Raw genomic sequence first — 24,380 nt, forward strand, 5'->3', positions numbered from 1 at the left:
TGGCAAAATTTGGTCACTACTTTGTGTGTTTTTTGTGAACATCAAAATATCATGAAAAAATTAAAAAAATTTGCATTCTATGAACTCTGAAATTCTCTGCTTCTAAAAAAAGAAAGTGGTATCACATAAATTAGTTACTAAATCACATTACCAATATGTCTTTATTCTGGTATTATTTGGTAAACATATTTTACTTTTTTAGGGTGTTATAGGGCTTAGAAATTTATCAGCAAATTATCACATTTTCGTGAAAAGTTTCCAAAACTGATTTTTTTTTTTTTTTTTAGGGACCAGTTCTTTTTTTTTAGTTGATTTAGAAGGCTTGTATATACTAGAAACCCCCATAAGTGACCCCATTTTGGAAACTACACACCTTAAAGAATTAATCTAGGGGTATAATGAGCATTTTGACCCTACAGGGGCTGGAGGAAAATATTCACCATTAGGCCGTTAAAAAAAATGGAAAATTAAAATTTTACAATAATATATACGTTTAGATTGAAGATTCTCATTTTCAAAAGGAACATGAGAGAAAAAGCACCCCAAAATTTGTAACGCAGGTTCTCGAGTACAACGGTACCCCATATGTGGGCGTAAACCACTGTTTGGGCACACAGTGGGGCTCAGAAGGGAAAGAGTGCCAATTAGCTTTTCCATTGCAGATTTTGCTGAAGAAGTTTGAGCGCCAGGTGCGTTTCCAGTGCCCCTGTAGTGTCAGCAGAGAGAAAACCCTCCCATAAGTCACCCCACTTTGGAAAGTACACCCCTCAAAGAATTCATCTTGGGGTAGGATGAGCATTTTGACCCCACAGGTATTAGAGAAAAGTATTCAAAAGTAGACAGTAAAAATTAAAAACTCAAATTTTTCCAATTTTTCCAATATGTTTGTTTAGTTTGAAATTTCTCAATTTCACGAGGAACAAGAGGGGGGGGAAAAAAAAAAAAAAAAAAAAGGACCCCAAAATTTGTAATGCAGGTTGTCCTGAGTAAAAAGATACCTCATATGTGGGCATAAACCACTGCATGGGCACACAGAAGGGCTCAGAAGGGAAGGAGCGCCAATTAGCTTTTTCAATGCAGATTTTGCTGAAGAAGTTTCCGAGCGCCAGGTGCGTTTGCAGAGCCCCTGTAGTGCCAGCGGAGTAAAATCTCGCTATAAGTCTCCCCCTATTTTGGAAAGTGCACCCCTCAAAGAATTCATCTTGGGGTGTGGTGACCATTTTGACCCCACAGGTATTAGAGTAAAGTATTCAAAATTGGCCAGTAAAAATGAAAAACTCGAATTTTTCCAATAACATGTTGGTTTAGTTTGAAATTTCTAAGTTTCACGAGAAAAAAAAAAAAAAAAAAGGACCCCCAAAATCTGTAACGCAGGTTCTCCTGAGTACAACGGTACCCCATATGTGGGCATAAACCACTGTATGGGCACACAGCAGGGCTCAGAAGGAAGGGAGTGCCAATTTGCTGGAGCAAAACCGCAGCTAGTAATAGTTATTAGAATAGCGCAGTTACTAAAATAAAATAAAAAAAAATAATAATGAGATTACAGGTAATGCGGGGTGGATACGGGAAACCTGGGGTGGATACGGATAAACTGTGCTTATGGGTAATTTGGAGGGGGTCATCACCAACGTGAGGTGGTTAGAGCCAACGTGCGGTGGTTGCGTGCAATCTGGGGGGATTGTATTGTACCATAGACTTGTAAGAAATAACTTTGTTCCTGACACCATGCTTACCTGTTCACATTCCATCGATCCACTTCCACTAGCCACGGTGGGACAGCACAGCGATTGCCTAAGGGGGCCATCAGTGTGTAAGAATCCAAAGGAGCACATGAGAGCACACTGGTGGAGCAGACAGGTATCCAAATCGCAAAAAAACAGGACACATCTTTAGAATAACTTTGTTTGTAGGTATTTTCTTTTGCAATAAAACTTCACAAAAATAATCAAAATAACAGATATCACCACAGTCCTCAGGAGTTGGGAGAATCCGGTGGTCACGCCGTAGCGCTGGTAAGCTCCATTCCTGTCTGAAGACTCTCACTCTTCACAGAACGTAAGATGACGACGACACGTCTTGCTACGTTTACACGAGAGATCAGAGCGAGGATCAATGAACATAAATCCGCTATAAGAACTTACGCACAAAAAATCTTGAAGGAGACACAAGAAAGTCTTGAGAAAGAAAATAAAAAGTACGGTGAAACCTCTGTTGCACGCAACTTCCACGAGTTTGGTCACAAAGTGTGTGACCTGAGGTGGCTTGTATTAGAGGAAATCTATGGAGCAAGTAGTAGTGACATAAAGAGGAAATTGTTGCAAAAAGAAACATTCTGGATATATCAGCTAGAAAGTCTGTACCCGAAAGGGTTAAATGAAACCTGTAACTTTGCAGTATTCTTATAAGGGTAGATTAGCATTACCATCTTTTCATTATTTTATTAAGATGACGTGGATAATATTGGTGGTTTACTCTATTCTAAAATGAGAAATTAGAAGTTATAGTAACCATCTCTATTATAGATCTGTAACCTATATCTAGTTGTTTTTATAGTGATTTGATATGTAAATGAGCAACTGCTATAAATATGGTGAAGGATGCACTTCCATTATGCTTGAGAAAGGGGGCGGACCCCCGAAACGTAGCAAGATGTGTGGTCGTCATCTTACGTTCTGTTAAGAGTGAGAATCTTCAGACAGGAATGGAGCTTACCAGCGCTACGGCGTGACCACCGGATTCTCCCAACTCCTGAGCACTGTGGTGATATGTTATTTTGATTATTTTTGTGAAAGTTTTATTGCAAAAGAAAATACCTACAGAGTTATTCTAAAGATATTCATGTGTCCTGGTTTTTTGCGATTTGGATGTTAAGGTGACCCAGTGAGGCGGCTGGGTTCAGGACTATTCACACACAGCGTTTTTAGGCACATCTGCATTTATTTTTGAGTTGGGAACAGACAGGTAAGCATGGTGTTGGGAGCTAAGCAGTTTTTAAAGGACAACTCCCACAAAAATTTTTTTTTGCTCATTTAACACACATTACAAAGTTATATAACTTTGTAATGTGGTTAAATACCCGGCCTGGCCCCCTTCCCCCACTTTCGGACCCCCGACCCCCCACCCCGGAAGTTAAGGAATGTATACATTACCTATTACGATCGTCACGGTCCTCTTCTCCGGGGCGGCATCTGGTGACGACGACGTCAGAGCCGAGGGGCGGTCCGGGTCTTCTTCCTCCTCGGCGTCTTCATGCAAAGTGAATGGGGATGAAAAGGCTGCTGGTGCACATGCGCACCAGCAGCCTTTTCATTGGCTGGAGCGCATCACATGGCTTCCAGCTTGCTCAGCCCTGATTGGCTGAGCTTGCTGGAAGCCATGTGATGCGCTCCAGCCAATGAAAAGGCTGCCGGTGCGCAAGCGCACTGGCAGCCTTTTCCATCCCCTGGACCCGGAAGTTGGAGACATCGCTGGATGGCGGACGGCGGCGACGGAGAGGCGGACGGCGGGCGAATCGAGTGGCGATCGTCACCGGAGAGATGGTGAGTATGGTGTCTGTGTGTGTCTGTGTTTTTTTTTTTTTTGGGGTCCCGCGGGAGTTGTCCTTTAAGTCTATAGCACAATATTCTCAGAGCAGAGTTTTAAATCCAGTGTGGGAACAGAGTGCCATAGACTTTAAAGTGTCATACGTTTTCTGTAATGACAGTGACATGTCAAAAGTTTTGATCAGCCTGGGTCTGAGCGTTCAGACCCTTTGGGTCAGGAGAACAAGCAAGGAAAAAGACGTTGCTGCAGTGCATCCACTCCAAGTTAAAGGGGTAGTGCAGTGTTCAACATTTATTCACTAAATAACACACATTACAAAGTTATACAACTTTGTAATGTGTGCTCTTTAGGTGAATGGCCCCCTTCCCTGTGTTCCCCCCCACTCTGGAAGAGTGATGCCGTATACTCACAGAATCACTGAAGAGGACGTGTTCGACCCAAGATGGCAGACTGTGAGTATACTGCACCACACTTCCGGGGTGTGGGGGGAAACACGGGGCAGGGGGCCACTCACTTAAAGGATACCTGTCACCCCCCCATGCTGGGGTGACAGGCTCCCGACCCCCCTATACTTACCTAATCGCGTCCCGGTTCCTGATGCGGTCGGGTCACAGAGATTTCAGCTGCCGAAGCCCAGCGCGCACGCTCACGGGAGAGTCAGATGCCCATAGAGAATGACCGAGCATCAGACTCCCCATTCATTCTCTATGAGCGTCGGACTCTGCTGTGTGCGCCGGGCTTCGGGAGCTGATATCTCTGTGACCCGACCGCATCAGGAAGTGGGACCCGGCGCGATTAGGTGAGTATAGGTGGATCTAGCAGGAGGTCAGGAGCCTGTTACCCTGGCACAGGAGGGGAGTGACAGGTCCTCTTTAAATAACGCACATTACAAAGTTGTATAACTTTGTAATGTGTAGAGATGAGCGCACCTCTAGCATGTTCGAGTCGATCCGAACCCGAACTTTTGGCATTTGATTAGCAGTGGCTGCTGAAGTTGGATAAAGCCCTATGGCCTAAAGGCTATGTGGAAAACATGGATATAGTCATTGACTGTATCCATGTTCAGCAGCCCCAGCTAATCAAATACCGAACGTTTGGGTTTGGATCGACTCGAACCCGGTTCACTCATCTCTAGTAATGTGTGTTATTTACTAAATAAATGTTGAACACTGCACTACCCCTTTAAACTTAAAATGGAGTTCTATGGAGCCAGCCTTTTTTTTTTTTAAACTCAGATTCTCCCGATCGGTCCAGGTCAAAACTTTTGACATGTTTCTATTACATGTAAAAAGATTTCTGTAACATTGACACTTTAACTGAAATTAGCAAGAAACTCACAGCCCCAAATCCACAGGAACTGCAGAACGTGTAAAGGAACCTCAAGTTTTTTTTTTTTCCCCCAACCTGCAAAGTTATGAAGATAGGGGATAACTAACCACAGGCAGGTTCAATGGCCGCCCCCCTACCCAATCCCATGGTCTCAAGGACCTGGGAGCAAAGTGCCTGCTCCATTTACTCCAATAGAGAATGAATGGAGTGATAAGTACAGTGTACAAAAGTTACATAAAGTTATGGGCAGAAGATAGAACACAACCCTGCCACATTTACCTCAGGGTGTCCAGAGAGAAGGCAGCCCCTGCCTCCAAACTACTACAGAAGGGTAAGAAACCTTGGCTCGCCAGCTGCTGCAATACTACAACTCCCATCAAGTTAAAGCTTTGGCTGTCCAGGCATGATGGGAGTTGTAGTTTTGCAACAGCTGAAGGGCCAGGGTTCCCCATTCCTGGCCTATAGGAACCCTAAGGCTGTCCTCACATGGCAAAGCACGTCATGGAGTATAACAGCGGTCACTGTAACCCCTCATGTCCCGGAGCTGTAACACCACGTGTCCCCTCACCATGTCCACATAACACGTCCCGACTCCTGCAGCCACAGTCAGGGAGGGCGGAGGACGCACGGACCGGTAACTTCGGCAGTATTTGCCTTCCTCATGAAAAACACTACAAGAAATTATCGGTGTAAATCAGTCGAAGCGCGACACAGGTCAGAGGCGACCTAAACCCACGTGGGAATCCCCTACCGCGCCGCCATCTTGCCTACACCAAGCACCACATGGTAAATATACCCAAAATGGCTACGCGAGGCGTCACGGCAGGCTCGCTCATAGGCGCTCGCGGGTCGCGGCCGCTGATTGGCCGGGGGCGCGCGTTCCAAATCGGATCCCCTTCCTGCCATTGGCCGAGCGTTCGCCCAGGCTCAGAAGCGCAGAGCGAGCGAGGGGCGGCGCCCGTCCATTTCGCCGGCTAGAGATTGGCTCCGGCGAGCACGTGACAAGTAGTCTTTATTAGCGCCTTCTCCAGATCCTCGCCACCAGTCGGTCTCTTGTCTCAGGCCCCCTCGTGTCCTTCCGAGCAGCTCAGGCACGTGATCTCCATCTCTACGGGAACCCACACGCATCGACCGCCGACATGGTGAAACTAGCCAAGGTAACCGCGTGTAATTAGCATTGCTTATATGCAGATGTTTTTATTATAATCCACCTTTATGTAGGTTTCGTGCGCGCTTAGCTGGCGACAGGCGATTATTATTATTTTTTTGCAATGAATGTGGCGGCTGAGGGAAACCGCGGCTTGTTGTGGCCTGGGGTTCGCTCGCAGCTATGAGGAGGGAGGTTTGTAGTACGCATGCGTGTTGGGAGCGTAGCGCGCGCGCGATCTACGGCCGGTGACGTCAGCCTGTCCGCGGACTCCGCTTACGGCAGCGAAGCGTGTACAGGCGGGCGGTGTGTGCGATAACGCGGAGAAGGCCGTAAAGTGCGGCGTTATCCATTTAGCGATGAGGTGTGCTCCGCTCTGACGGCGCCATTTTGTTTTCCCGCTTGCTGATCTTCTCGCGTGCCGTGCCGTCCCCCCCGCCCTCACTTCCGCCCCCACGCGCTGTGCCTGCCTGGAGCACGTGGTCGCGGGCGAGGCGGGGCCTTACACGTGGCCGCGGAGGACGGTGCACTCAAGTGTGTTCGCTCGGGACCGGGGCCCACGTGTTGCCGGTGAGGTCACGTGCTCTCCCATAATGGCGGCTGCCGCTCTGGGTTTACATCGCCTCACACAGCTGTCACCTGATCTGTACGTTTGTTATGGTGTTTATTTTTCTTTTGTCTTTTCATGTAATTCTGTAGATTTATTTGCTATATTTTTGTATTGTAGGGAGCGAAAGCACAAGGCAAACCTAAGAAGGCCCCTCCCCCCAAAGAGGTGGCGGAGAGCGACGATGAGGAAATGGAGGACAGCGAGGAAGAGGTACTTAATCTGCTGCTGCCTCTCATACATGTTTTGTTTGTTTTTTTTTTTACCCGTTTTTCCGTGTGTCTTGTAAGTTTTAAGACCCGTTCATACTCTGGAATTTGCGCACAACTTCAAGCAGAGTCCGTTCGAAGTTTGTCCGTCCCAATGATTGAGTAGGGTGTCTCGCACGTTCCGCCGTTCACCCAAAGAATTGATATATATATTTGGGGGAATGATGGAGTGCGTGTGAGACGTCCTGGTCAATCAATGGGACAGGCGGAACGTCAAGCCGGTTCGGTGGCGTGAATCACGTTTGAAATTGTGCGCGGATTCCGTAGTGTGAACGGACCCTTACAGTTTCTTTATCTCACACTTACATTCAGCCAGTGGAAGCATCTGTTTTCCTGAGCACTTTCTGCTTCTATTCCCTCATTGCTGTATGTGTATTTTCATTTCGGCTTCTTTATATAGACAAGGGCGATTGTTTTATGGATTTTTTTTTTTTATTAGACCCTTTAACCCCTTAAGGACCGGGCCAATTATCACTTTTGTGTGTTTGTTTTTTCCTCTAAGACCCATAACAGGGCTATGTGAGGGTTTGTTTTTTTCAGGAGCAGGTGTACTTTGTAATGGCATCTTTCAATTTGCCATAAAATGAATGACAGAACCCCCAAAATATCATTTATGGGGGAATTTGGGTAAAAAGATTCTGCAAATTTTTTTTGGGGGGGTCCATGCTTACGTAATGCACTTTACGGTAAAACTGACATTTTCCCTATATTCTATAGGTTGGTTTGAACACAGCAATATGCAGGTTTAGTGGGTTTTCTAACGGTTTACTATTTTTATTAGCAGTAAAACTTTTTTTTTTCCCAAATAGGTATATTTAATGCAACGTTTACACGTAACGATTATCATGCGAATTTGCGCGATAACGATCAAATTCGAACGATAATCGTACGTGTTAACACAGGGAACGATCAAACGACGAGCAAGAAATCGTTCATTTTGATCTTTGAACATGTTCTCAAATCGTCGGTCGTTCGCAAAAAAAATCGCAGATCGTTCTGTGTTAACAGTCGTTCGCCGATTAAACAAATGTGCGAGAGGCTAAAACGATCGCAAACGAATTTTCCGTACAATGTATCGTACCGTCTAAACGCTGATCGTTATGAAACAATTTTGGCTTCTTGACATACTACACCAGGAGGCGCCCCTGCCCTCTCTTTTTATGTATAAAACGGGAAGGGGGGGCGATCTTCACTTTTATTGGGTGAGGAGCTTTGTGACACTTAAAGTCCCTTAGGGGACTCTTACATTCATACATTAGATCAGTTACACTGATCACTGCTGTGCAATAGCATAGCAGGGATCAGTGTTATCTGTGATCCTCTGATACAGCCTGACTGTGGCTGACTGTATCAGAAGAGTGAAGACCTGAAGGTTAAAGACCTCCAGCAGTCAGGCCAAGCGATCGGGACCCCCGCAGACACACTGTGGGGGTCCCGGTTGGTAAGTGACTGCGGAGATGCTCCTCCACTGCGATCGCAGCGTTTAAGGGGTTAATTGCAGACGGCCATGCGATTGTGGCGGCCCGCCATTGAGGGTGAGGGCCTAGCTGCAGATAGCAACTGGTCCTCACCCGCTATGGGGCGAGCTCACACTAGTGAGCCCGCTCCATAGCGGGGACCGCGCCAAGGTGTACATTTACGCCCTCCTGCAAGGCCCAGGCAGTGGGGGGCGTAAGTGTACCCTGCTCTGTCATGTGTTCATTCTGGCTTATATTGCAAGCTGATACAGAGCGGGGGGGGGAGGATTAGCTGCAGCGTGTCTTCTCCTGGCTTGTTCTCAGACCCGGACTCATCAAAACTTGACATGTTTTAAACTTTTTCTATGCTGAAAGTGACACTTTAAATACAACTGCACTCAACACATTGTACAGCTAGGGTCATTTCACGTGTACCTGGCGTGTTAGCCAATTGACCTGCAGCCTCTGACGTTCATGTCAGAGGGTCCATTGGTCTATCACACAGTCACATTTAAGCCTATGGGCCAAAGGTTAAGGAGTCAGTGGCTAAAGATCACCAGACATGTTTTAAACCTTCCTCAACTTTTTACAGGGGATTTCAACCATGAAACAAAACATGAGATTGTCCCTAGATTTAAAGGCTTCTTCTCTATGGTCTGATTATCGGTCAGGTCCTATTAGCCAATTGACCTGTTCTGAGACTTTTGTAGGCCAGCAAATGAGTGCTCACTGCTAATCTCTCATGCAGGCATTAAAATCACAGCAGACAGCTGCACATGCCCAGTGTAGTACAGGCAACATATTCCCGTTAATAAAGTTAGTGGTAGTTCACGAAAAATGTTTATTTTTTTTCTTCAACTTAACTGGTGCCACAGCTTTGTAATTTACTTCTATTAAAAAAGCTCCAGTCATCCAGTACTTATCAGCTGCTGTATGTCCTGCAGAAAGTGGTGTATCCTCTCCAGTCTGACAGTGCTCTCTGCTGCCACCTCTGTCCATGTCAGGAACTGCCCAGAGCAGCAGCAAATCCCCATAGAAAACCTCTACTGCTCTCCAAACTGGAAAGAACACACTGCTTCCTGCAGGACAAACAGCAGCTTGAAATCTTTTTAATAGAAGTTAATTACAAATGTCTGGCATTAGTTGATTTGAAGGAAATAACCCCTTTGAAGTATTACGGTCACTTTTAATAACTTTTGACATGTCATCACATGTAAAGTAATGATTGCAGCGGGTTTCACTGCTTACATCTGTCATCCCGAGATACAGCCTGTTGGTGAGCATGGCATTGCACTGCACTCCCTCACTTGCAGAAGGTCGAAGTCTTTCCCTTCCTTGACTGTAATGAAATGACAGATTCAAAATTTATTGATTTGATGAGGAAAATGTGTGCTCTCTCCCTAGATGTAACTCAGGATTGCAGTGGGTGTCAGCAATGAGACCTACTGTGATCAATAACTTGTGGCATGTCAAGTTATTATAAATGACAGTAACGATTTAAAGGGCCACGTCGGTGATCCAGAGACCATCTGTATGGCCAGACCTAAAACGTTGAACTGTATGACTCTTGTCAAGTGCTGATCTTTCACTTGCACTCCTTATTGTGCAGCTTTTGGCCCGTATAAAAAGGCATAACATTTACCTATTCACGTGATAGGCCTCTCATTGGTCACTAGATTTGTGCTGCCTTAAATGAGGGCAGCATAAACTGACAAATGCTGAACAGATTGGTGTATTACTTACATAATTCTGTTCAGCTGTTCTCCTAATGTGCAGGAGAATGGGATTCTTGTAACACCCCTCCAGCTGCTGATTGACAGGTGACTGCCTATACACAGCATGAATAGATAACTGCCAATCAGCAGTTGGTGGGCGGAGTTTTCTGCTTCTCATGAATATCCAGGACTACTGAGCTCATGTACATACTGGAGAGGACTACTTATTGTCCATGTTATTCAGGAGGAGATCTCTGGATCAGCTGCACAGAACAATGTAAGTGATACATCATTCTGCTCAGCTTCTGTCACTAGTTTATGCTACCCTGAGACAGGAGAACATAAACCTACTGAGTTTCTTTAACCCCTTGACAACCACAGGCCTGCAGCCTGGGCATTTGTCCAAACAGGTGTAAATGTACACCCCGCCCGGGGTATTGGGCCATGAAGTGAGCTCGCTTCATAGCAGGTGGCCACCCACCATTAACCTCTGTAATGCCTTGATTGCGCCTTTTTTAATGGAAGCAGCTCCGTCATTCACCGATCGGGACCCCCGCAGGGCGGTTGCGGGGATCCGAATCGCTATGTCTGCCTGCTAGAGGTCTTGACTTTCTCTGTGCACTCTAATCTTCAGTCTTCTGATAGAGCCTGGCTGTGCCAGATTACACTGATCTGATATGCTATGGCAAAGAAGTGATCATGTAAATGTCGTCCAAGCGGACTTAAAAGTGTAGAAATGTTTTCAAAAATACCCCAAAGCCCCTCCCCCAATAGGTCTAAATCACCACCTTTCCCATCTTACAAATAAGGCACATAAAAATAATAAAATTAACATATATACCGCAGCGTGCGTAATTGTACACTCTATTAAAGTAAAAGAATATTATTCCTGTATGGTAAACGGCATGGACAAAAAGCCTTAAAGCTAGGGGTTTTTTTTCAACTACATTTATGTTAAAAAAATGAATAAAGTAATCAATACGTCCGAACTACACATGTGATAACTAATAAGAACAAGAGATCGTGGCACAAATAATCATGCCCCCATACATCCCTGTAGATCAGTGCTTCTCAATTCCAGTCCTCAGGCCTCACCAGCAGGTCATGTTTTGAGGATATCCCATAATAAGACACCTGTAATACTACCTGATGGACCGAGTATAATTATCACCTGTGAAATACTAAGGAAATCCTCAAAACATGACCTGTTGGTGAGGCCTGAGGACTGGAATTGAGGAGCACTGCTGTAGATAAAATGAAAGGCGCTATAGGAGTCACAATAGTCGCCCAAAATTTTTTTTACTGTTAAAAAAAAAATAGTAAAACATTAGAAAAGCTATATAAACTGCATATTCCTGTATTCAGAGCAACCTATAGAATAAAGATGAAATGACAGTTTTACCATAAAGTGCATTACATAAACACAGAACACCCCACACGCAGAATTGCGTTTTTTACCCCAATTTGTGGGAGTTTTATCATTCATTTTGCGCCATTACAAAGTACACCTGTTCCTGAAAACAATCAAGCCCTCACATGGCTCTGTAGATGGAAAAATAAGTTATTGCTCTTAGGAGAGGAAGAAAATTTGAAAATTGGTGTGGTCCTTAAAGTAGCATTGTACAAAAATTCTTTCTGCCCCTCGCTTTATGCTGGCCCATACTCACCACAGGTGATCGGCGTCCCGTGGCATGGCTTCGTTCCGGCATGCGCTTATGTGACCCGCTCCTGTGACCCCTCTTCTCCAGGCCAGAAGTCATGTTTTCCAATGCATTCTCTATGGGAGAGCGTGAATTCTGGCCTTCGATTCCCATCATGCCTGGATAGCCAAAGCTTTAGCTGTCCAGGCATGATAGAAATTGTAATTGTGCAACAGCTGGAGGGCTGAAGGTTCCCCATATCTGTAATAGAGCGTAATGCTACGCACAATAACCTTAGACCTTTTAATAAAGGAGCATGTGGGGTACAGTAGTAAAAAAAAATGGATAGAATATTCCTTTAGAAAATAAACATTCCAGATTGCACACAGTCCTTGAGCCGGGTTCATGTATGTGTAGTACAGGTTTCCTCTGACTTGAATGGGGTAAATACAAAGTTACATACAGACTGTGGTCTGAATGAGGGGATTGCTAAGAATGCTTTTTGTACATATAATTTTTTTATTTTATAATTTTTTTTTTTTTAAGCTTGTTTGTAATTACCCAGGCAGGTAGCATCTGTGCATCTTTATTTCCATGTTCTGATGCTGTTCAGGTCCCACAGGTGCTGAAATGACCTACCCTCTGGCTGAGTGTAGAGAGGGTGGAAGTCACAGTCTGTGTATTTGTATGAAAGCGCGTAGAGATGCACATACTATGACTTCTGGCTTAGAAAATGACACTTATTGTGTAAATGTTTTCGTTAAACATATTAATTTTACACTTTTTCAAATTTTCCTTATTTTTCTATCTTTTAAAATAACCCTGTCATCTGTTACCCAGTTTTCATTCTCACCACTGGGGCTAAAACTAAGTTAAGACTTCCTGTTGTGTCTGGTGATAAGAGGAGGCTGCAGTAAAGTGATCTGTACAGCATTGCAGCATCATGTGACACCAGTAGATAGGAGACAATAGCAGCTCCCTGTGGAATGACCTCTTTAAAAGTCAGTAATGTTCCACATTCACCTCAAGGGGACAGACTGTATATTGTCGTCTATGTCCATGAGTATTGCTGTAAAGCATGTCGCTAAATGATGGCAACAGCTCAAGCAAAAAGTGAAATAAAAAAGAAATTGTCAGTAAAAAGAAACAGATTAGAATAAAACAAGTTTTAGTATCTAACTCTAATCAGTAAAAGAAAATTTAGGTGACACATTCCCTCGACACCTGAATGGCTTCGGCACATGGAAATAATGTCGAACCGCAGGAAAGTGATTAGCTTAGGTAAGTACACAGGCTTGCTGTTAGGGCCACAATAAAGAAAAGCTCATTGCTTCTTTGAAGCTGTGTGGTATATTTATAGCAGCACAGATGATGATTTATTTATAATTATGGGACTTAATACTGATTCCAGTGATGACCTGCTCAACTGATGTGCTGTATTAAACCTGGGGACAATGTTCTCAAGGATATTCAGGCTATGTTCACACACCTTAAAAACTATGACCTATTTTATTGAACAGCTGTCATTTAATAAACAATGGCCGTTATTTTATAGCAGCGCCTGTCATTGTATGAATAGAGGCCGTTATTTGTCATTTAGTGGAACCTCCAATAAAAAGGTCTGCGTATTGACTGTGAACATAACCTTAAGGGGCGTTTCCAGGTCTAGAGAACTTGCTGCTTTGTTGCAATAACCAGCACCACACCAGTCCTCAGGTTGTCTGTGATATCACAGTTTAGCTCCTTTTTACTTCTGTGGATCTAAGCTTCAAAACCCACACCCAAACTGAGGATGGGAGGTGCTGTTTCTGGAAGACGGTGGGCATGTCTCTCTATGCCTGGAGCTCTGCTTGTATTGACAATTCTTTTGGCTCCATCAAAGGGAAAGTGATGAAACATGTCTCCAATAGCTTTCCTTGCCCCCTTATTGATTTTTCTGTCTATTTCTACAGATGGAGGTTCCTGTGAAGACACCATCAAAGAAAGCAAACACTCCAGCTAAAGCAACACCAGGAAAGAAAGCTGCCACTCCTGCCAAGGCTGCAGTAACGCCTGGGAAAAAGGGCGCTACACCTGCAGGAGCCAAGAATGGTAAAAAAGCGAAAAAGCAAGAAAGTGAAGACGAAGAGGAGTCTGGTATGTACTTGTCGGACTTATTGAGGTTATTCAGGATGAGGGATATGGCACCAGTTTTGTCCAGTCTGTGTTGTTGTCGCTCAGTTCCATTGTTGTCGCTCAGTTCCATTGAAGTTAATGAAGCCAAATTGTAATAGCGCCTGCAAGTTTCATGAACAAATTCCCGAAAAGCTTTTTATGAATCTTCAGCTACATGATGACCTCAAATTTGATTGCATGACTGATGGACTCTTTGTCGTCTTATTATGTTACTGTATTACTAGCTAGAAGGAAAGCTCCATAAGTAATCATATGTTCTGTCAACTCATCAAAGCTTTAAAAGAGAACTCCATACAAAATGTATTTTTAAATGTTATTACATAAAGTTAGAGAAATCCCTAATATACACTAATTATGGAAAATACACATATACTTCTATGTCCCTCAATTTAGTAGCTCAGGCAGGCTCACTTCCTCAAAAGTGACGTCACGTCTCAAGTGTATGTTCCAGCAGGGGGCGCATGTAAAAGTATAGAATTAGAATAGACGTCTATTCTCCCTCCCTCCCTGTGCTGGTAATGTCCCCCCCCCCTGCCTGGTCCTATTACACCTGCTGTAGCAGGATGAGCGCTCCTTATCTGACACACATCCCAACTAGCCGCCCGACCTCTGAGCCAGTCTCCCCCCTGCCCAGTCCCGGTGCTTGGGAGAAGCATGAGCGCTCACCCCGCCGGGACCAGGTGGTGAGTGAGCGCTGAGGCGCTGGGGGGGAAATTGGGCTCAGATATGGGGGGGAGGTGCTGGAGCACTCGCCCCGCTAGGACTGTATATTAGAGATTTGATTAACTTAATGTAATATATTTAAAAATACATTTTACATATGTTTACTAAGTGTCTTGTTCTATTACTATAGAAGAAGAAGAATCTGAGGACGAAAAGCCTGTTGCCAAGAAGCCAGCTGCCAAAAAACCTGTAGCTAAAAAGGAAGAATCTGAGGATGATGAGGAAGACGATGATGATGAGGACGACGACGATGAGGATGATGGTATGTTGTGATTCCTAAATGTACTAAAGTTTTGAATAATGACACACTCTTCCTAAGGCTGTTTTCGGACATGCAGGGCAGACCTGTGTCCAACATAGGGGCTGAGCCTACAGATCGGTGCTTGATTGAGACCTTTTAGGGTCAGTTTACACGGATTATCTGCCAAAGATTTGAAGCCAGAAACAGACTATAACCAGAGATCGGGTCATAAAGGAAAGCCTGAGATTTCTCCTTTTCAAATCCATTCCTGGCTTTGGCTTCAAATCTTTGGCAGATAATCTTTCTGTGTAAATGGACCCTTATGTGGCTCAATTGCCTTTTTTTTTGTCTGACAGTTACACTTTAAGGCTATGTTCACACCATGTATGCTGAGTGTCAACAACGGCCGTTGTTGCATTAAAAATGGCGTTCAAATCAAGACAGATTTGTCAGAAATTGACATGTCAATAATTTCCACAGCAGTTCAATTCATTGTGTACCATTCTTGTCATAAAGAAATGTGTTGCGTTGGCATAAATGCTACTCATTCCTCTTTGACAAAGGCCATTGTGTGAACTGGAATTAATGGCCGTTCTTGTTATAAAATACGCTGTGTGAACATAGCCTAAGAGGGGGGGGGGGTTCTGTACCCACGTCCTCTTCAAAACTGCATGTCAATAACTTATATTGGTAAAACCCATTTAACAATGGCACAGATGATGAGTTCTTTGGGACTTAATACTGAATAATCCATGAAGACTTTTTCAGCTGATGTGCCGTTCGCTTTTAGTAGCCAAGGGAAGTTAGTTGGATTTAGAGGAACTTTGTCATGTAAATCCCTATACTGTGTAGAAAAGGGGAAATGTTTGACATAATTCAAGCTGTTGCTTAACCATTACTGATCATGTTACTTTACCATTGTTAGAGTCTGAGGAAGAGAAAAAGCCAGCTGCCAAGAAACCCATTGCCAAGAAAGCAGCGGCAAAAAAGCAGCCCAAAAAGACTGAAGATGAAGGTTAGACTTTTGTTTGTGGGTTGTTTTTTTTTAAATCGGAACTCTTCCAGTTCTTATCAGCTGCTACATGTCCTGTAGGAAATAGTGGTTTCTTAGTCTGACACAGTGCTCTCTGCTGCCACCTCTGTCCATGTCAGGAATTGTCCAGAGCAGCAGCAAATCCCCATAGAAAACCTTTCCTGCTCCGGAAAGTTCCTGGCAGCAGCTGAGAAATACGGGGAGACTTGAGATTTTTAAATAGAAGGAAGCTACAAATCTGAATTTCTGAATCTAATTGATTAGCAACGGATTTTCGCTGGAGTACCCCTTTAAAATGTGTCTGACCCGTTAACAATGGTGTTTTGGTTTGAGCTGTGGCTGCATAGAATATAATTCATACTGTAAATAGGATCATCAGTACTTTGCTTTCATACACCAAACCAAATGAACCAAATGTCTAAATTTTAATGTAGATGATGACGACGAGGGTGAGGAGGCAATGGAAGTAGCACCTCCAGTAGTTAAGGGAAAGAAAGCTGCTGCGCCTAAAAAGGAAGAATCTGAGGATGAGGAGGATGACGACGACGAGGATGATGATGATGATGATGAAGACGACGAAGAGGATGATGAGGATGACGAAGGTGTGTATGAAGGAAACCCCCTCTTGGTTGGTTTTCTCTTTTTTATGGAAAGATAAATTAACATTAACATTTTTCTCTTTTAGAAACTGTAAAGGAATCTGGAAAGCGCAAAAAAGAGATGCCGAAAAATAAAGCGGCTCCAGAGAACAAGAAACAGAAGACCGATGGATCCGAAGGTATTTTGTCTAGATGTGTATTCCTCCCCCCCTTCCCTGTGTAGTATGTTAGTGTACCTCCCCAGATTGGTTTACGGGTCGTTATAGACACAAACTCGTGATTAGTCCCTCCTAAAACTTTCATGTGACATGCTTGGAATGTGACGAGGCACTCTTCTAAAAGTGTAACCGATTAAATTTTTTGTTTTATGTATATATTAAAGGCTTGTCAATCTATGTTGCCAACTTGAATGCTTCTAAGGACTTTGATGAGCTGAAGGATGCGCTAAGGGAGTTTTTCTCCAAGAACAGTTTACCTGTGCAAGATGTCCGCATTGGATCTGCAAGGTGTGTATTTTCTGGTGTGGGTTTTTTGTTTTTTCGCACCTACCTTTGTCCAGGCCATCATTTTAACACTACAATCTGTGTTCTAGGAAATTTGGCTATGTGGATTTCTCTTCTGTGGAAGAGGTCGAGCAGGCGATCAAACTTAACGGAAAGAAGGTCCTTGGTTTCGAAATTAAAATCGAAAAGGCAAATACTGCTGCCGAGAAAACCAAAAATGCAGAAAACAAGAGAGGTATTTAATGTTACTGTAAAAATGTACATTGCTACGTGTGTAGGTTCCGCACTCTTCACAGCTATTATTTGTTTCTTTTTATAGAGAGAGATGCTCGAACTCTGTTTGTAAAGAACTTGCCTTACAGCACAGGTGTTGAAGAATTACAAGAGATCTTTGAAAATGCCAAAGAGATTCGCCTTCCTACTGGAAAAGATGGATCCAGTAAAGGGTTAGTTAATGTGGTGGATTTTTTTTTCTGTTTACTTAATGCTAAAACTCTTGAAACTAAAGTGATTTTATTTATAACATGCAGTGTTAACATTTGGTATACCTTTTAGTTAAGTCCAAATTAAACCAAAAACCTACCTTTGCTTCACCTTTTGGCAGTCCCTTGGAGTGTGGAGCATCAGTGTGCATACTTACAGGTACTCAGGGCAAAGCTCAAAAATCAAGGGGACTTGGGCACCTAATAAAGAAATCATACTTGCCTGTGCCCCAACAGCACCACCAGTTTTGTTAGCATTGAGTTTCTTGAGTCTTAAGAGTATCTGTTTTGTCACAGCCCCACAGAAACTGCTGTCTTAGCCAGTCAGACTTCAGTGGTGTCCGCCTCAGTCACTGGCTTAGCAGGTGTTTGAGTGGGGCATGACGCCACAGGAACAGGAGGAACCTGGTGGGGAACCATGAGCGGTGATTCAGCGCTGTGGGGGCACAGGGACAGGTAAATAGGACTCCTTATGTTTCTACCACCCCCTGGATTTTTCACCTTTACCTGGAGAACCCTTTTAACCACCATTCCATTCAGACATTGACATAAGTGATAGAACCCCACAAATGAGTCACTTTACTGTGGCTTCTGCACAAAAAAGTACAACTTTCCTGTGGCAACCACAGGGTAAAACCACTGAAAAGAGTCAGGCCTCCGCTGCATGGCAAATTTATACTAGATACTGGCAAAAACTGTAGCTGAAATCTGGAGCATAAACAGCCACAGATGCAACACACTTTAGGGCTATGTTTGCACTGTTAGTGTCAAACAACGGCCGCTATTTAACATATTCATGCTGCTGATACTGCCATATCGCGACCCAGCAGGAACTACATGCTCTGGGCCAGTCAGTGACTGCAGAATGTCCCGCCTCAGTCACTGGCTGAGTGGGTGTTTGAGGACCGGGAGCTACATGACAGTCGGGGGTCTGTGAGCGGTGGCAATGGGGGTGGGGGCACAGGGATGGGTAAGTATGACGACTTTGACTTCAACCCCCCTCCTGCCCTGGACTTTTATATTTGTAAATAATGCATCAGTTTTTTGTTTTTTAAATCCAAATGTGTAATTGTTTTCACCCTACAGAAATACTGATGGTATCCTGTGTTCTAATTTTAGGATTGCATATGTGGAATTCAACACTGAAGCAGAGGCAGATAAAGCCATCGAAGAAAAGCAAGGTACAGAGGTTGAAGGCCGCTCTATCTTCATAGACTACACTGGAGATAAGAGTCAGATGGCTGGAGGAAGAAGAGGAGCAGGAGTAGGAGGTTGGTACTGAAATTAATAAGTGATCTGACCCAGTAGTCAAACACTAATTTGTGTAGTTTATTAAAAGTTTGTGACCAGTACACTTCAAATTTACTAAAGTTAGGGTTTGGTGTTCTGACCTTGACCATTTAGTAGGATGAGCGGGGAAAAGACTGCTGCCACACACTATCTTCTCCCTTTTCAGTCTGAGGGGAGAGATGCTTCTCATAGACCTTCCACTATGCAGTCATCTCTGCAAGACTATAGTGTTGGTAGCTATTTAGGTTTCAGCTTGCACACTTATCAGTTTTGGCTGGAAATGATGAATTGTGAGATTCTGAATACACATGTTGAAATATTATTAGATAGTCAAGTTCTGATCCAGCTGATTTTTTTATTTTATTTTATTTTTTATTTTATTTTTTTTGTACCCCTCATAATGTGTCTGCAAACCCCAGAAATGGCTGTTACTGTAAAAAAAAAAAAAAAAAAAAATTAAAAAATACTCTTGCTTGCAGCATCCTCTTTTCCAAGGAAAAGCAATTGATGGCCTAGCCACAGGATAGGCCATCAGTAGCTTATCAGTGGGTGCTGACACCCAGCACCCCTTTCGGGAGGAAGCACGGTGACCCAGGGCTCTATTACACGGAACCAAATCAGGCCGATTATCGATCCGTGTAATAGAGACAACGATCATCCGATGACAGCAATGGATTGCAGGCACACCCAAATGTGTCCACAATTAAAATAAAACAATGTTCCTTTGGCTAATGTGGAAACGTCTGCCGCAGGTACATGTCGAACAGCGGCCATTGTTTATACATAGTGTGAATGTCAGTACATTAGGGTCACAAAAGTAACAGATTGCCCTTGATATCTGAAACTAAATGTTCTTTTGTTTTCCTTAGCGGATTCCAAGGTACTTGTTGTAAACAATTTGGCATACAGCGCTACAGAAGACAGTTTGCAGGAAGTTTTCAAGAATGCCTCTTCAATTAGAATACCACAAAACAACCAGGGAAGACCCAAAGGGTTAGTATCTTATCTCATTGTAGCATTCTGTTACTGCTCGCTAGTCTGCTTGTGTTGTAAATTAGCTTGTATAACTGATGGTCATATAACTTGTTTATTAGTAAGTTAATTTTATTCCTAAGTTAATGGAAATTTTCTTTTTTTTTTTTCTTCACAGGTTTGCGTTTGTGGAGTTCTCATCTGTGGAAGAGGCAAAGGAGGCCCTGGAGTCTGTTAACAACACAGAGATTGAGGGAAGGTCAATACGAATTGAATTCAGCCAAGGAGGTCCACAAGGTGGGGGAAGAGGCGTGATTATTACGACTGTATGCTGACATTTAGCCTTTTGTACTTGTGCTGAAAGGGATGATAAACTTGATCAGAATTAAATCTGATGATAACTTTTTTCTAGATAGTCAAGTACTGATTCAGCTGTTGTATTCTATGTCTTATACCTTGTTACAGCCTTGTTCTAATGTTGATTTATGTTTGCTGAACTGTTCTAGGATCGGTCCAATCAAAAACACTGTTTGTCAAAGGTCTTTCTGAAGACACAACTGAAGAGACCTTAAAAGATGCATTTGATGGTTCTCTTAATGCCAGAATAGTGACAGACAGGGACACTGGTGCATCAAAGGGGTAAGTGCTGTGACCTACTAAACCTCCGATTGTTTAAGGCAACCAATTGTTCTCAAAGTCCAGGCTTCAAACCTTCTCATTGAGCTCTGTCCAGCCAGTTTACTGTGGCTGTGGATAGATTCGCACGAGAAGAATAAAAAATGCATTTTGACTTTTAAGTTCCTCAAGTGAGGTTTGAATTGCTCATAGTGCAACATTCTATCTACAAAAAAAGGAAATTTTACTCTTTGCTGTTTCATTTATTTAACATTCTACCTTTTTTGTCTACTTGCAGGTTTGGCTTTGTAGATTTCTCGACCACTGAAGATGCTAAGGCTGCCAAGGATGCAATGGAGGATGGGGAGATTGATGGAAGCAAAGTTACATTAGACTTTGCAAAGCCTAAAGGAGAAGGCCAGCGTGGTGGTGGTCGAGGTGGCCGTGGAGGATTTGGAGGCAGGGGCCGTGGCGGATTTGGAGGAAGGGGCGGCGGCGGCCGTGGAGGATTTGGTGGCAGAGGTGGCGGCCGTGGATTCGGTGGACGAGGCGGCGGACGTGGTGGATTTGGAGGTAAGGTTATAACTACATCTCACAATTTAGGTAATATAATACACAATGCTGGAACAATGACTAATTTTTTTTTGTGTGTACTTTTTAGGCCGAGGAGGCGGAGGATTTCGAGGTGGAAATCAAGGGCAAGGAAAGAAGACTAAGTTTGATGATTGAATGGTTTGATACTTCTGTCTCCAAGCCTCAAGCCATCTCCCTTAACTGAAAGGACTCTGAGGGAAGGAGAAGGGGCTACTTGTTCTCCCTGCCCCGCTCTCCCTAATAAAACTAACATCTGCAGAGCCTTCTGTGTGGACATTCCAATGTGGAGACATATCTTTTTCCTGTTGACACCTGGACATCGTCATTTCATGGAAGATGTGACTGTATCTTAGACTTTTTTTTTTTCTTTTTTTTTTAAGAGGAGTGTGAGTGAGAGACCCCCATATTGAAATTGTTAACTTGTGTTTTACCTACTGTACATTTATATATTTTTTTTTTTTTTCCTCCTCCAAATCCTGTAGTATTTTGCTCTAATGCAGAATGTTCTGGTTTGTGCTTCAGCAGCTTGTCTTCAGATTAAAGGACCTCATCTGGTTATGTATTTTTAGTAGTATAAATGTCTTCAAATGTTCTGCTCTTACAACAGTCATTGTAGCGATGTTATTCTGTTAGTGATGTTTGATCTAAAATATTGAATGGTCTACAAGTCGCCCTCTGCTTTTAGAACCTATTTGGTAATTTCTAAAGGGGTTGGCCCAACAGCATTTAACACCTAGTTACTTTATAAGTGGTAAATGTATGATTATTAAGGGTCTGAGAGTCAGGAGCAGCACCGGAGTGTCTTGGGACTTGGGTACACTTGTGTGGTTACTGCAGCTTCACTCCGGTTACTTGGACTGACAAAGTTATCCTTACAATGTTAGGCTATCATTGTTCGTCCGATAGACAATGAGTGGAGTAGCAGTAAGAAACGCGCAGGGACTGGCACTCTTGGTGGGTTCTGATGGTCTGCCCTCCAGCAGTTATACATTTACCACCTCTCTTGTAATGCTTTTAGTTGGCCAATCCCTTATTTAATAAAATTATTATATAGATCTATTTTAAAAGGAATGTGTCGGCGGTAATTCACATTCCAAATTGCGGGCACTGTTGGCTGTTAGTCAAAAGATAGTCAGAAAAAACAAACTGGTCCATCTAGTCTGCCTTTTAGTATATCCTGTCTTATCTTAGGATAGATAGGGATAGGATAGATATGGTTGTCCCAGGCAGGTTTAAATTCAATTATTGTAGATTTACCAACCAGATCTGCTAGAAGTTTGTTCCAAGCATCTACTACTCTTTTAGTATAGTAATATTCATTCTCTGGTGCAAAGGCAGAGGCTTTTAAAGCATGGGTCTCCAAACTGCAGCCCTCCCGCTGTTGCAATACTACTTTTCCCATCATGCCTGGACAACCAAAGCGTTAGCTGTCCGGACGTGATGGGAATTGTGGTTTTGCATCAGCTGGAGGGCAGCAGTAAGGAGACACATGTTTTAAAGGGTCCTGGCAAGCTGGAATCTCCCCCTGCTCCTTTGGTTCAATAGCTTGGGAAAGCCTCAACTTTGTGCTATAGAATAAAAGCCTTTTTCTAAAATCTGGAAGCACAGACAGATATAAGAATGGTACCATGTGTCTCCCTGACCTATCATTGTCAGTTGTTAAAAATGTGAATTGCAGCTGACAGATTCCCTTTTTAAAATTACATTGTTAGACATGTTTGCACATAGTTTACTACTTAAAGGAGTTGTCTGGTATTTATATTTGGGGGGGAAAAAGTCCATACAGGCTTGGGACCAGGGTAAAAAAAATCTTCCCTATACTTGCCCTTAAGGGAATGTCACTTTTTTTTTTTTAAAGATTAAATACGTTTTTAATTTTTATTTAATTTTTTGAAGCGTTTTCTTTTTCATTTGTCTGGAACTAGAAGAAAAAAAATATATATATATTATAATTTTTTTTTCCTTTTCTCACTGTGGGCCAACAGGAGGTAATTTAAAAATATAATGAATTCCAGTAACATAGTTGCTGCAAATTTTCTGCCCTGCCTGTGACATCTTGTCTTTCATCCCCCTCCTGTCTATGTGGAGCGGGAAGTATTTTATTTTATTTATACCTCTTTCTGTGTACAGCTTTTGCAGATTTGGGGTATGTTCACATGAGGTGGACAAATGTATTGTGGGTCATGCTGAGTTTTTATGCACTGGTAAATCCATAATTTGGGGCTTTAAACCTCCCTTGGTGCAGTTTCCTCACTGCAAACTCTGAAAATAAGCACTTTTTTTTTATTGCAGAATTTCCAAACTTCTCTGTATAATGCATAATGTGACATCTAAACTGTGCTGTAAACTATGAAAAAAAATCTCTTAAGCTCTATATATAATACAGAGGACGGCATGGGACTATATCTTGGCTGTTCCCTATATAAATTACAGCACATTGTAGTTTGACTGCATTAAGCTGGGTTCACACTGCGTTTTTGCAGTCTGTTAAATGGTAACGTTCAGGATGCCTTCACACGTAATGGATCATAGCGTTGCGAGATCTGTTACGATCCAAGGTCCTGTCAGTTCCTATGTGAATACATACTTGCAGCGGATCCTTCAGACCGCAGCAAGTATATAAATCACCCACCTCTTTAAAACACACTGCCTGCACTTACATTACCGGTCTTTGCTCCGGTTTGCTGCAAGAGCTTCCTGCTCAGCCAATCAGTCCGTTGCCCAGCCACTGACTGGTGGGAGAGCAGCACGCCGGAGAGAGGACGGGTAATGTATGTGCAGGCAACATGCGTTAATGGGGCAGTCTGACAGTGCTGCTGCAAGTATGTAGTCGCATAGGAACTGACAGGACCTTGGATTGCAACGGATCTCTGCAAAACCCGCAGTGAGAAATCCGCTTGGATCCATTATGTGAGAAGGCACCCGGACTACACAAACGTGGTCAGCTACATTTCTGTGTATGTTTTGAGCCTTTTCTTTTTAATACTATAAACAGAGCCTTAGCTGTTTCATTACTGTGCCATGAAAAAGGTCCCAGCATACACAGTTAGGGTCCGTTCACACGTTCAGGATCCACAGCAGATTTGATGGGCCAGACTTGATTTGAATGTCCAGCTGTGCCATCAAATCTGCTGCGGATCCTGTATGTGTAAACCCACCCTAAATGTATCCAAAGTGTCATTTTTAGCCTCCATTCATGCAAAGTGTCAGTGTTTTGGGTTTCTGTTTTATTTGCTGCATGGAATAGTGCTGCAGACTGCTATTCTTTACATGATGGATCCAGTACATGCCTATGAACTGGTGTGAAGTGTTAGCAGGACCTTCTCAAATCCTGCTAAATAAGGCATGGGAAACCTTTAACACCCAAGCTGTTACAAAACTATAATTCCCATCATGCCTGGACATGCCTGATGGGAATTGTAGTTTTTGCAACAGTTGGAGAG

The 24,380-nt window shown here is 43.3% G+C and overlaps 1 protein-coding gene and 3 non-coding genes across 4 annotated transcripts; all 4 read left to right on the plus strand.

Moving 5' to 3' along the window:
- The first annotated feature begins 5,875 nt into the window (after positions 1 to 5,875).
- Positions 5,876 to 21,499, plus strand: NCL (nucleolin). The gene is made up of 16 exons (XM_069974457.1): positions 5,876 to 6,032; positions 6,750 to 6,842; positions 13,663 to 13,846; positions 14,739 to 14,870; positions 15,775 to 15,864; positions 16,317 to 16,486; positions 16,579 to 16,660; positions 16,864 to 16,987; positions 17,074 to 17,219; positions 17,304 to 17,430; positions 18,586 to 18,737; positions 19,626 to 19,749; positions 19,907 to 20,025; positions 20,235 to 20,367; positions 20,642 to 20,916; positions 21,005 to 21,499. Exons 1-16 carry the CDS (start codon positions 6,015 to 6,017, stop codon positions 21,070 to 21,072), a joined length of 2,037 nt encoding a protein of 678 aa, XP_069830558.1. The 5' UTR covers positions 5,876 to 6,014; the 3' UTR covers positions 21,073 to 21,499.
- On the plus strand, positions 15,559 to 15,626 carry LOC138796129 (small nucleolar RNA SNORD82). Its single transcript, XR_011363737.1, has one exon. It is a non-coding gene; the product is annotated as a small nucleolar RNA SNORD82 (small nucleolar RNA).
- On the plus strand, positions 19,032 to 19,102 carry LOC138796131 (small nucleolar RNA SNORD20). The gene has a single exon (XR_011363739.1). It is a non-coding gene; the product is annotated as a small nucleolar RNA SNORD20 (small nucleolar RNA).
- LOC138796132 (small nucleolar RNA SNORD20) lies at positions 20,087 to 20,160 on the plus strand. Its single transcript, XR_011363740.1, has one exon. It is a non-coding gene; the product is annotated as a small nucleolar RNA SNORD20 (small nucleolar RNA).
- Positions 21,500 to 24,380: the final 2,881 nt, after the last annotated feature.

This window comes from Dendropsophus ebraccatus, chromosome 6 (genome assembly GCF_027789765.1).
Source record: "Dendropsophus ebraccatus isolate aDenEbr1 chromosome 6, aDenEbr1.pat, whole genome shotgun sequence".
In the NCBI taxonomy this organism is placed as follows: Eukaryota; Metazoa; Chordata; class Amphibia; order Anura; family Hylidae; genus Dendropsophus; species Dendropsophus ebraccatus.